General features: G+C 28.7%; 1 protein-coding gene across 4 annotated transcripts in view; it reads right to left on the reverse strand.

Annotated features, from left to right (window-relative positions):
• Nucleotides 1–12,213, reverse strand: part of uckl1b (uridine-cytidine kinase 1-like 1b) — a 42,475-nt gene that overhangs the window by 16,194 nt on the left and 14,068 nt on the right. For 2 of the 4 annotated variants that reach the window (XM_051096219.1, XM_051096221.1), the window contains exons 4-8: nt 8,292–8,462; nt 6,015–6,086; nt 5,739–5,928; nt 5,498–5,559; nt 3,128–3,144 (exon numbers count right to left, since the gene is read on the reverse strand). In XM_051096219.1, the coding sequence (XP_050952176.1) occupies nt 3,128–3,144; nt 5,498–5,559; nt 5,739–5,928; nt 6,015–6,086; nt 8,292–8,462 (512 nt within the window). The remainder of the gene's footprint in view (nt 1–3,127; nt 3,145–5,497; nt 5,560–5,738; nt 5,929–6,014; nt 6,087–8,291; nt 8,463–12,213) is intronic. The other 2 variants (XM_051096218.1, XM_051096220.1) reach the window with 1 other exon arrangement.

Consider the following 12,213-nt stretch of genomic DNA (forward strand, 5'->3'; position numbering starts at 1 on the left):
TTTTTCTAAAAAGGAAACAAATGAGTTGTTTATTTTAAGAGACCTCTCTTATTTTCTCTTCTATATTTAGTATTGCTCTTTAATTAAGAAAATGACCTCTTATCCGATTACTCGACTCAACGATGGAATAATCGGTAAAATACTCGATTACTAAAATAAAATCAATAGCTACAGCCCTAGTCAGCATAAATCAGCAGAACAACATATTCAGTAGTACATTTACTGTGCAATCCATGCTGTTGTTTACGTCTGAGTGCAAAGTGCAAATTATTTAAATATCGTGATTATTGTCAATATCAGTATATCACAACACCCCGATGGTTATAACAAAGCAATCGTGGATTAAACCACTTGACTTATGAAATACTTCTAATGCTTTTTTGTTTTAACTTTTTAAATCGTCATCATTTTGGTTGAACAGACTTCCAGTGGAGGGACAGAAATTTTGTAAGTTTCATTAAAAATACCAACATTTGTGTTTTAAAGATGAGCAATAGGACAGAAAAAAGTGAAGTAATCGGCTTTAAAGAGAGTCTCTGATTTTCAATCAGTTTGCATCACAGCGCTTAGTATTGTGAGATTTGTCTCATGTATTGTGAGGTAATGTGATACTCAGCCCTAAAAAAGTCAGTCATATGATTTTCGAACGACATGAAAGTGAATAACTGATGAATTTATATTTTTAAGTGAACCTATTCTTTTAACTGTGCAAGCTGTGACACTACCACGCAAATCTTTTTTTGTTGTTTTTGAGAAAATGTCAGTTTTGGTGTAGGTCCTGCAGTAGCTGTCATCCTCTCATTCACTCTCACTGACACAAAGGTCTGTTACATCCTGTGTCGGGGGCTGTACTTCCTCATGTTTCTCTCTCTCTTCCTCTCCTTTCTGTTTCTCTCTCTTTCTCACACACACACTCATGTGCTGTCGTTTCTAGCCCAACGGAAAAATGAAAGTCTTTGTAGTAGACATAGGAAACTTCAGTGCGTGCGAGACGTCGTGTTCAACAATAGCTACACAGACAACCATGAGAGAGAGAGAGAACGAGAGGGGAAAGATAGAAAGAGCAAGAGAAAGTAAGAGAAAGAGAGGTCAAGGGGAGGAAGACAGCGAAGTATTTTTAGACGCAGCATGCAGGGAGGGTGTCTGCTGTAAAACACTGAAGGATGGAAAAACAGAAGGTATCTGCCTCCCTCCTGACTGCAGCGCTGAGCATCTATCCTCCCGTATTATATCATGGCATGAGACATCCATCCCATGATGCTCTACTGCCGGTCAGTACTGGATTGAGCAGTGCTGGTTTGTGGTTTCTCAAACATCATAACTGTGAATACATCAGCGTGGGCCTGTATGTAATAAGAAAGCTTGGCCCTTTCTGACCACGCCAGATTCATAATATCTGTCAAGAACACTTCTGGGTCATATTTTACCCCCAAATCAAATCAAATAAATGAAAAATAAATAAATAAATATAAAAATGAACTAAACCAAATAAAATAAAATAAAGTCAAATACAATAAAATAAATGAAAGATTTAAAAAAAAAAAAAAAAAAAAAAAAAAAAAAAAAGTAAAATGTTTAAATTAAATAGTCATATAAATAAAACAAAAAAGAAAACATCAGTGCTGTTACTGTCAACTGAAACTAAAGCTGAAACTCATTTGCAGTAATTGAAATAAAGCTGCAGTAAAATAAATAATAAAATAACAAATAAATAAATATACAAATGAACTAAACCAAACTAAATAAAAATAAAGTAAAAAATAAATAAAATTAAATTAAAAAATTAAAATAAATGAAAAATAAAATAAATATAAAAATGTACTAAATAAATCCAAATAAAATTAATAAAATAAAATAAATTTAAAAATTAACTAAACCAAACTAAATAATATGCAGTAAAATAAAAACAAAAATGAATAAATCAGTGCTGCTACTGTTAACTAAAGCTGAAACTAATTTGCAGTAACTGAAATAAAGCTGCAGTAAAGTAAATTAGAAATATTGCACAAAAAAAGGCAACTTAATGAAGAAAAAAAAACAAATTAGAAAACTGAATTTTAAATAAGTACTAAAATTACTAAAACTAAAAAAAAAAAATCATCACACACAAATTTAATAATTTATACATTATTTAAAGTAAATACAAATAAATGAATTACATATTAAATATTTACAATTATTATTTAAATATTTAAACACTTTAAATTACATTTGAAATTACAATTATGTTATTTAAATATTAAGCTGCAATAAAATACATTATAATTGTATGAAAATATTGTAAAGTTAATGAAAAAAAAATCTGCCTTGACAACTAACTGAAATAAGTACTAAAATCACTAAAACTATTACTAATAAATTTGTACGTTACTTATTTCATACATTAATTTATACATTACTTATAAATTAGCTTTTTATTTAAAATGACATATTAAATATTTTTAATGAAATTGTAAATTACAATTATTTTATTTAAATATTAAAGATAAACTGATGTACAAAAAGTACTATATAAAAAAAGAAGCAACTAAAAATTTAAATGTATACAGAACTACTATTTTAAAAAACAAACTAATAAAATGCCAAAAATGCCCAAAACAATTGCTAAATGAAAACTAGATTTAAAACGAAAACTGTAAATATAAAGATAAAAGCTCATTCAAAACATGAATAAAAACCATATTAGTATATAAATAATACTGAATAACTAAAAAAACAAACAAGCAAAAAAAAATGTGGAGGTGAAATATGACAGATGTGTCTTTGTGATATTCAGATTCACTTGATTAATGATTTAATAAACTGAACCACACCAATGCTCATAAGGACCAATGTGTCAGTTAGTAATCAACATAAAGAGACGCTGCCCTCTTTTGGTCTGTACAGGAAGTGCAGCAGGGCTCAGGAGGAAGACGATTCCTTGAGAGGCTGGTATAAGTTACCCCTACAGACTGATCTAAGGCCAGTTTTCTCATTCCTGCATTTGTGACCGCTCTGAATATCATTATCAGTTCTCAATCTGATTGTCAGGACTGAGCCCAGATCAGTGCTGAGGGGAAACTTCGGTCAAGGGCGGTTGTGCAGGCAGTGACAGCAAGTGAGATGATGATGAGCAGTGCTACTCTACCTGACGCTGAGTTCACGCTGTGCCACCGCGAGGGGAGGAAGAGGGGAGGAAAGAACAATCCAGTGCGGTGAGGAAGCACAGCCAAACAAAATGTGTCACACCAGTATTACACAAAATGAGCAGGCCCACACAGAATCTGCTTCAAACTGACTTTTAGAAGGAAATCTGTGGGATTCTATGAAATGATTTATTATATTCTTACTGATAGCTAAAATTATTTTGAAAATGATCAAAATATTCAACAAACAGGCAAAAGGCTAGGGAACATGTACAGCTTTGAAGGATGAGTGTTTAAATTTTGATGAAACTGTGGGTGCAGGTTCCCTGTGGGCCTGAAAATGAGTAACATCATTTGCCGTTCAATATTACAGTCAGTGATACAAACCACATGACATGTCAAATATTAGTCCACTACAAAGCATTCCCAATCCAAAATGCACAAGCGTTATCAAAAACTACTTCTCATGAGGTGCGCGCACTAATTATTGCTCTAATAAATCACAGGAAAAAAACTGAGGAGGAAACGATGAGGATGAATGTAATATTCATAATCATCAAACACATTTCTGCATTATAAAGGACATATTGTTGAATATGTCTTACAAGGAATACGTATATTCTTTGAAAAGATAAAGATTTTCTCCTGAAATTTATTGCAATATTGGAAGAATGACTTAATGGTTTAAATTAATATATTATTTTTTTATATATTAATTAATTATAAATACATTAAAATCTAACTTAATTCAAATGTTAAAATAATTCATATTCATAAATCATATTTCTTTCCTCACTGATGGAAGAACATAAATTCTTGTTCGGAATTAATTTACCTATAAAGACACTCCCATTTTATTTTAGATAAAATAATCTAAAATATATTTAATTTTAAGAATTGTAATTGAATGAATTGTAATTTGTTTTTTATATAATATTTTATATTGTTTTTTATATATTATATATTATAATATTGTTTTTTATATATTTTTATGTAATTTTATATTTTATGATTTAATTATATTTACAATTATTTATTTTAAATGTACATATTTATGACAGAATTATTTTTGTTTTTAAAATTGTTTAATGTAATTTTACATTTATTTACATGACGTTATCATCAATTCAAATGACTTATTTCAGCTTTTTTTTTTAGGATTTAATTTATTTTTAATATTTGTTTTAATTTATTATTCTAATTTTTACAAGTATTTATTAATTTTACTTTTTGTAAGTTATTTTTAAAATCATTTCATTTTACTTTCTGATTTAATTACTTTTTTAATTATTTTAATTTTTACATTTTCACAATTTAATTATTTTTTAATATTTATGACTGAATTATTTTAGTGTTTAAATTGTTATTTTTACATTTACATGATTTAATTATTATTTCCATTTTTCAGCATTTTTTAGGATTTTATGCATTTTTAATATTTTAAATTGATGATTTTGTTACTTATAACAATTACATATTAACATTACCGTTTTGTGATTTAATTTAAATTTTATTTATTTATTTATTTTTTACTTTTTCCTATTATTTATTAATTTTACATTTTGTGATCGATTTATTTTTAAAATAATTTTTATGCAACATTTTTAATGTAATTATTACAATTTTTACATTTTTACAATTAAATTATTAGTAATATTTACTTTTGTTTTACATTTTTATGATTTCAATAATTATGTTTAAAGTTATTTATTTTTATTTTATATTTTGGATTTAATTATTACAATAATAATTTTATAATAATTACAATTATTTGTTTTAATTTATATATATATATATATATATATATATATTTTTTTTTTTTTTTTTTTTTTACATTTTTATTAGTTATTTTTAACAATTATTTTCTTTTTACATTTTTATGATTTCACCATTTTTTTTCATGGTAAATGAATTGTAATTGTAAATTTAATTCAGTTTCAACACAAAATGTCAACTTACATCAACTTAGTATCAACTTGCTAATTACAAACGTCAACAAAACTTCTAAATGGTAGTTTTAAATATTATTAGTTTTATTTCATACATTAATTTTACAATTAAATATCACCGGGTAATATAACTACAGTTATAAATTATATTTCTGTTAAAATGACTGTAATATTGTGTTTGACAGTGCAGAGCCTTTGAGTGCAATAAATAAATAAATAAAACTCCAGAACCACTGGTCCACAATGAGTGTACAAGTAAAATCTAATATTTAATCCAGAAGGGGGCGATAGTAGACATCTGAAATTTTTCATAATCAGAAACACCATGATGAAATGATTGTGACTGTATCTTTGATTGCCTATACTGTGCTGTCTACTGCTAGACATTAAAATAAATCTTCTGAACATGTTTGTTGCTCTTACCTCCTCCAGCTGACTGTGTACATGTTGCACTATAAGATCAATGGCCACCATGTTGCCGCCACCTACAGGAAATAAAGCACAAATTCAAACTAAGCATTACTAAATCATACAAGCACTATTGCTACAGTATGCAGTGATGTACACTACGAAAGATCTGTAAAACCGCCAAAATGTGGGGTAGAATACAGAGCATGCTGTATCCCATAATGCAATGTGTTGACATCTCCCAAAGCAAACTCACCACGTGGCACCACGATATCTGCCAGTCTCATGGTGGGCTCGATGTACTGCTCAAAAGCTGGCTTCACAAACTTGTTGTACTGTTTGATCACTCCCTCGATGTCCCGGCCTCGCTCTGTGATGTCCCTCCTGAGTCTCCGTACCAGCCGGATGTCAGAATCTGTGTCCACAAAGATCTTCATGTCGAGCAGCTGAAACACAGACAGACGAGGCTCCACATCAGCTCATTGAGAAAAACAAAAAATAGTCACATTATGACAGATTTTAGCATGTTTACCTTCAGCAGCTCTTTATCTGCAAATGACATGATGCCCTCAAATATAATGACGCTGGCCCCATACACCGTTTTCTGCAAACAGATAAACAATTAAAATCAAGCAGCAAAAGTGTTATGTATATATTTAAATTGGAAATTTTTTTTTATTACAAACATGTTTCTGTCTATAAATCCTGAAGTCCTTTGGGCTGAAATGCTCAGATGAAATGATGTAATAGAGTTCAGTAAACAGCTAATCCAGCTTTTATTAGCTTCTGTTAAAGAGTTACAGAGATTTGCTGTTTTCGGTCTGTATACAACAGAGCTTACCAACGTTTTAACCTAATATTTTAATAATTTAACCACAGTTGCATGTTCATGGCTCTCTAATGAACACAATGGTCACATGACATGCAAGTAACAAAATGTTTCAGTTTTTTTTTTTTTTTTTTTTAAGTAAGCATTTTATTTTATGTTTTTTTTTTTTTATTTTACTTTTACACGTTTATGTTTTACATGTTTTTAATAAAATGATTGGTTTTCAGTTTACAATTTTTATTCAATTGATTTATTGTTTATAATTATTTTGGTTATTATTGATTACTTTTGAAAATTATTTTTAATTTTACATTTTTGTGATTTATACATTTTTACAATTATTTTAACTTTACATTTATATAATTATTTGTTAATTTTCATTTTTACATTCTGATTTAATTTTTAACATTTTTATTTTACTTTTTTGATTAAATAATTTTAAAAATGATGTAATTTTAAAAATGATTTATTTGAATTGTTACATTTTTATCATTGATATTTATGATTTTTATTAATATATTTTTTACAATTATTTTACTTTTACATTTATGTAATTGTTAATTTAAATTTTTACATTATGATTTAATGTTTTTATTTTACTTTTGATTTTATATATATATATATATATATATATGTTTTTTTATTTTACATTCATGTAATTGTTAATTATTTTAATTTTTATATTATAATTTAATGTTTTAATTTTATTTTACTTAAATTTTTTTTAATGATTTAAATTGTTACGTTATGATTTACTTCTTACAATTTAAATTTAAATTTTATATTTTTATGAATTAATTATATTTACAGTTTACAATTATTTACAATTTATTTTAAATGTACTTTTTTATTGAATTACTTATTTTTGTTTTTAATTAGTTTATTTTACTTTCACATGTTTACGATTTACTTTGTTTATTTTTATGATTTAATATATTTTATATTTATTTAATTATAAAATGTATGATTATTAATTTTTTAGTTATTTAATTTGATATTTTTGTAATTTATTTTTTTAATTATTTAAATTTTACATTACCTAATTTTAATCATTTATTTTATTTATTACCATTTTAAAATGTAATTATTCTTAATATTTATATTTTACATTTTCCATTTTAAAAATATATTTATTTGAATTTTACATCTTCATGATTTAAATTTCTATATTTTTAAATGATTTATTTTAATGTTATATTTTAATGATTTAATTATATTTACAATAATTAATTTTAAATTTGTATATTTATGATTGAGTTACACAATTTTTTTGTATTTATTTTCATTTTATTTTTATTTTTTTTATTTCATTATTAATTTTGGAAATTTGTTATTTTAATTTTTACAATTTCATTTATTATTAGCTTTTCATTAACTCGCAACCCAGTTTGGGAATGTAAGAAAAAGTTTATTTTAAATATTCATATTTATAATTGAATTATTATTATTATTATTATTATTATTATTATTATTATTATTTTATTATTTTGTATTTATTTTCATTTTATTTATTTATTTATTTATTTAAGTTCATTATTAATTTTGGAAATTTGTTATTTTAATTTTTACGATTTCATTTATTATTAGATTTTCATCAACTCGCAACCCAGTTTGGGAATGTAACAAAAAGTTTATTTTAAATACTAATCATAATTATGATTGAATTATTATTATTATTATTATTATACATTTATTTTCACCTTAAGTTAAGTTTTTATGATTTCATTAATCATTAACTCACAACCTAGTTTGGAAACCTAGTTTGCAGCTAGCCACTTGTTTAAAAGGTATCTTGACTGTAGTTGCACCATTTAAAATCATAAAGCAGCTTCCCCAACACTGATCATTTGCATAACCGTGACATTTTAAGCAAATCGGAGTAGAAAAAATGAGCATCAAAACCACAAATTATGTTCATCTAATCTAAATGACTGTATACACGATCCGCTCTCCACACTCTTTGTGTATGTTTCCACTCACCCATTCTTTCTGCCGTCCGTGTGTGGTGAAGTCATAGATTGGGATCTTGACGCTCTTGCCCTGCTTGAGTTTGCGGACAGTGTGAACCAGCAGGATGAAATCAAAGGCGTCTGGATGGTCAAAGTTGTAGTCGTTATTAGCAGCCAGCAGCTGCTGTTCGGCCGTCAGAACCTGCAGGAAAGACGTCACAACAGACAGTCCAAGGTTACACCTCTGACTTCAGCTCAAATATCTGCCAGCGGTGTGGCCCGGTGACTAGAGATCAAGGCTGCTCACTGAAAGGTTGTAGGTTCACTCAATGTCCTTGAGCAAGACATTTAACACCAGGTTCCTCCAGATAGTTGCCATTGCAAATCATGCGGTTATTAAATGCTAAAGCCATGAGTGTTTGTGCATTACAGTGGTTTTAACACAGGTAAGGTGCGCTGTTAGACTTGACGGAAGGAGGTAAACAATGGTAAAAATCACTGTAAAAAAAAACAGCCATAAGTGGCTTATTACTTCAACTTAAAGTATAAACAGCAAAACACATGGGGGAAAAAAAAAAATATATACATATACATATACATATAATATACATATAACATGTAGATATAGATATACTGTTATGTACTGTGCAAATGTTTGGTGTCAGAAAGATTTTTTTTTTTTTTTTTTTTACAAATAAATACTTTTATCCAGCAAGGATGCATTAAATTGAAAAAAGTTAAAAGTTTTCTATTTCAAATAAATGCTGATCTTTTTAATTACCAATTAATAAAAGAGTCTTGGGGGGGGGGGGACTGTTTTCAATATTAATAAGAAATGTTTATTGAGGAGTAAATCAGCATTTGACAATGATTTTACAAAACTTGACTAAGATTTAGATTTTTTTCACAGGAATAAATTAATTTATTGAACAAAACACACACTGTTTTGATGAATGAATATAAAAATGAATATTCTCCTCATTTTTAAAATTGCCTTGATTTTTTTTGTTTGTAGATTTCTTATAAATTTTGGAGAATTTAATTCAGTTTAAAAATAAATAAATAAATAAAAAGTTTAGAAATTGTTTTAAAAATCAAATCAAATATTGCAATTTCCAACACTTTTAGAATTATATTATTTTCCTCATTTAAAAAAAAAAAAAAAAAAAAAAAAAAAAAAAAAGATCACCTTGATTTTTTTTTTTTTTCAATTATTTTATTTAATTCACAAAAAAAAAAAAAAAAAAAAAAAAAAAAAAAGGGAAGAATCAGATGTGGAACCTATATATTCTTTTATTAACCGTGATATTAATTACATTAATCCTAGTATAAACTGTCTATATATATATTTCCAGTGAACATTCTCCAGACATAAGGAATATAATTTCCATCTTTTAATTAAAAGTTGAATGTTTCTGCCACCCTGCACGCAGACACAGTGCCAGTCTACTGAGCAGATGAAGTGTGTGGTATTATTACCCCCCGTCCTCTCATCGGGCACATGGCTAAGGTCAGCTGAACTAAATTTAGGAGGAACATTTACACACAGGTACATGTCCACAAACACACACCCACAGACCGTTTACTTTTTCAGCTGTGCGATTCTGCATTTTCCTCCTCTTACAAATGTAATGATTTTCTTTAGTAAGCAACAACAGCTGGTAAACCGTTTAAACAAATGCCTAACTAGTCTAGAATAGCTGCTGTGATCCACCTGACAGTGCTGTTCCTCTGCAGACTAAACACAGTGTCATTCACATTCCTCACATGACAGGGTGAATGGCTGTTTAGCACAGCTCACTCAAACACCATAAAGACATAACGGCTCGTGTTTTAACGCTGCAGCAGACCACAGTAAAGATGCTTGAGTTTCTCAGCACACCTGAGAGGATCCGAGCGCTGTTTACACCGAGATTCCTCACTGTGCTGTCAAGTCAGCAGCTGCCTCAAGGACTTAATGGATTATATAACTCTCGAAGCACACTAATGGCTCTTGAATGTGCTCTCTTTCTCTTAATGTGAACAGATGCATGAATGTTTCATATCTTTGGACAGAGTTTTTATATTCTCACATCTGGATGAAGGTTGATGAACTAGAAATTTCCACACTGATTTCCATTTATAAGAGAATGTATCACATTCTACCAGTAAAATTTTTAATTCTTAACCTTTCAAAAAAGAAACCTTAAACAAGATAGTTGATTCAAGTCAATTAAACTAGTCAAGTAAGATTCCCGAACAACTAGTGAGTCAGACACCCTGAGGCCAGATTCTTAAAGGAGAAGTCCACTTCCAGAACAACAATTTACAAATAATTTACTCACCCCCTTGTCATCCAAGATGTTCATGTCTTTCTGTCTTAGTAATTGGTCGTTCTTGAACGATTCATTCATTTTGAACGAATCTTTAATGTGACTCAGGAAGAACGAGTCGTCTCGGGGAGTGATTCGTTCAGTCACGCATGCGCAACATCCTGTTAGGTTCTGCGCTGGAATTAGTTCACCTGTTTTGAGTCTTCGGGTTTTTCGAGTCGTTCATTCATCTTATGGGGCTGTCACGTGATGAACGAAAGACTCAAACCCGAAAACTTGTCAGATAAGAGGTGAGGTGAGCCAATCATAGACTAAAGACCCAGGTAAACAATGAATTAATCTTTTCTGTTTCTTATAGCATTATAGTTTTGTCTTGTTTGTAGTGTGATCAATGTTTGTGTAAGCAGTAGATGTGTTAGGGAAGTAACATGTAACATTTTAATTATATTTTGCTAAAATGAACAAATTGACTCGGAAAAAGATTCGTTCATTTTGCTGAACGAGATTCAAAGGTCCGAGTCGGTAAAACAATCCGAACTTCCCATCACTACTACAAATCACGTGTAAGTTCATTGTCTGTGTACTGAGTATGGTGAAAAACTCCTTATTGTCTTATTTTCTCCTACAACTTGAGGCAAGGACATCGTTGTCCCTTTTTTGGAAACAGCATTTACAAACTTACTTGCACTTTCTTAGTCTTTGCGCATTCACTTTTAAACACTGGGTCTGTAGTTCTGTGTGACCATTCGACATGATGCAATAGTACGTAGCGTTGTGAACGCGCATCCCAGAGCCTGTGCTACACGAGCTTTTGTGGTTAAAAATATAAACCGATTTATTTTCTGAAAAAAATGAGCGATCTTTTTGCTAGTTAAGACCCTTCTTCCATGGCTGGGATCATTTAGAACCCACTACATTTTGGAAGTTCAAAATCGGGGCACCAATAAAGTCCATTATATGCAGAAAAATCCTAAAATGTTTTCCTCAAAAACCATAATTTCTTTACGACTGAAGACAAAGACATGAACATCTTGGATGACAAGGGGGTGAGTAAATTATTTGTGAATTGTTGTTCTGGAAGTGGACTTCTTCTCTAATCAAATTATTTTTTTCCTATCTTTTTAAACTTTTTTTTTATTTTATTTATTTTTCTAACTTAAAAATACAGTTAAGTATATTTTGTACTCCCAAAAACATTTTGTTAGAATGTTTTTTTTTTTTTCTTAAAAGAGTTCTAAGGAGAAAACTTTTAAATAACTCAAGCTAAGATATTTTATTTGATTTATTGGGTTGTTTCAAATATTAAACATTACAACTTCACACAAACTACACAAACATGTAATCATTACCTAAAACATTTTGCCACACCTGCCAGTGGCTGGAGACTTCAGAAAATTTACTGGCCCTAAATATATTTTTTTACGGGCCATGAAACTGTATTCATTAAAACAGGCAGAACAAATTAGGGAAACACATCTGATTGCAATTTTAATTACTAGAATATTAGCCATTTATTAGTACTAATTAGGCACATTTTAATATCTTATTCTACATGACCTTATTCTACATCCCTAATCCTTAATTTTCCTAATCCATAATTTTCAAGATCTGAGGTAAACTATGTGTTGTTGCTCTCAGTAT

The sequence above is a fragment of the Labeo rohita genome, chromosome 23, assembly GCF_022985175.1.
Source record: "Labeo rohita strain BAU-BD-2019 chromosome 23, IGBB_LRoh.1.0, whole genome shotgun sequence".
NCBI classification, from domain to species: domain Eukaryota; kingdom Metazoa; phylum Chordata; class Actinopteri; order Cypriniformes; family Cyprinidae; genus Labeo; species Labeo rohita.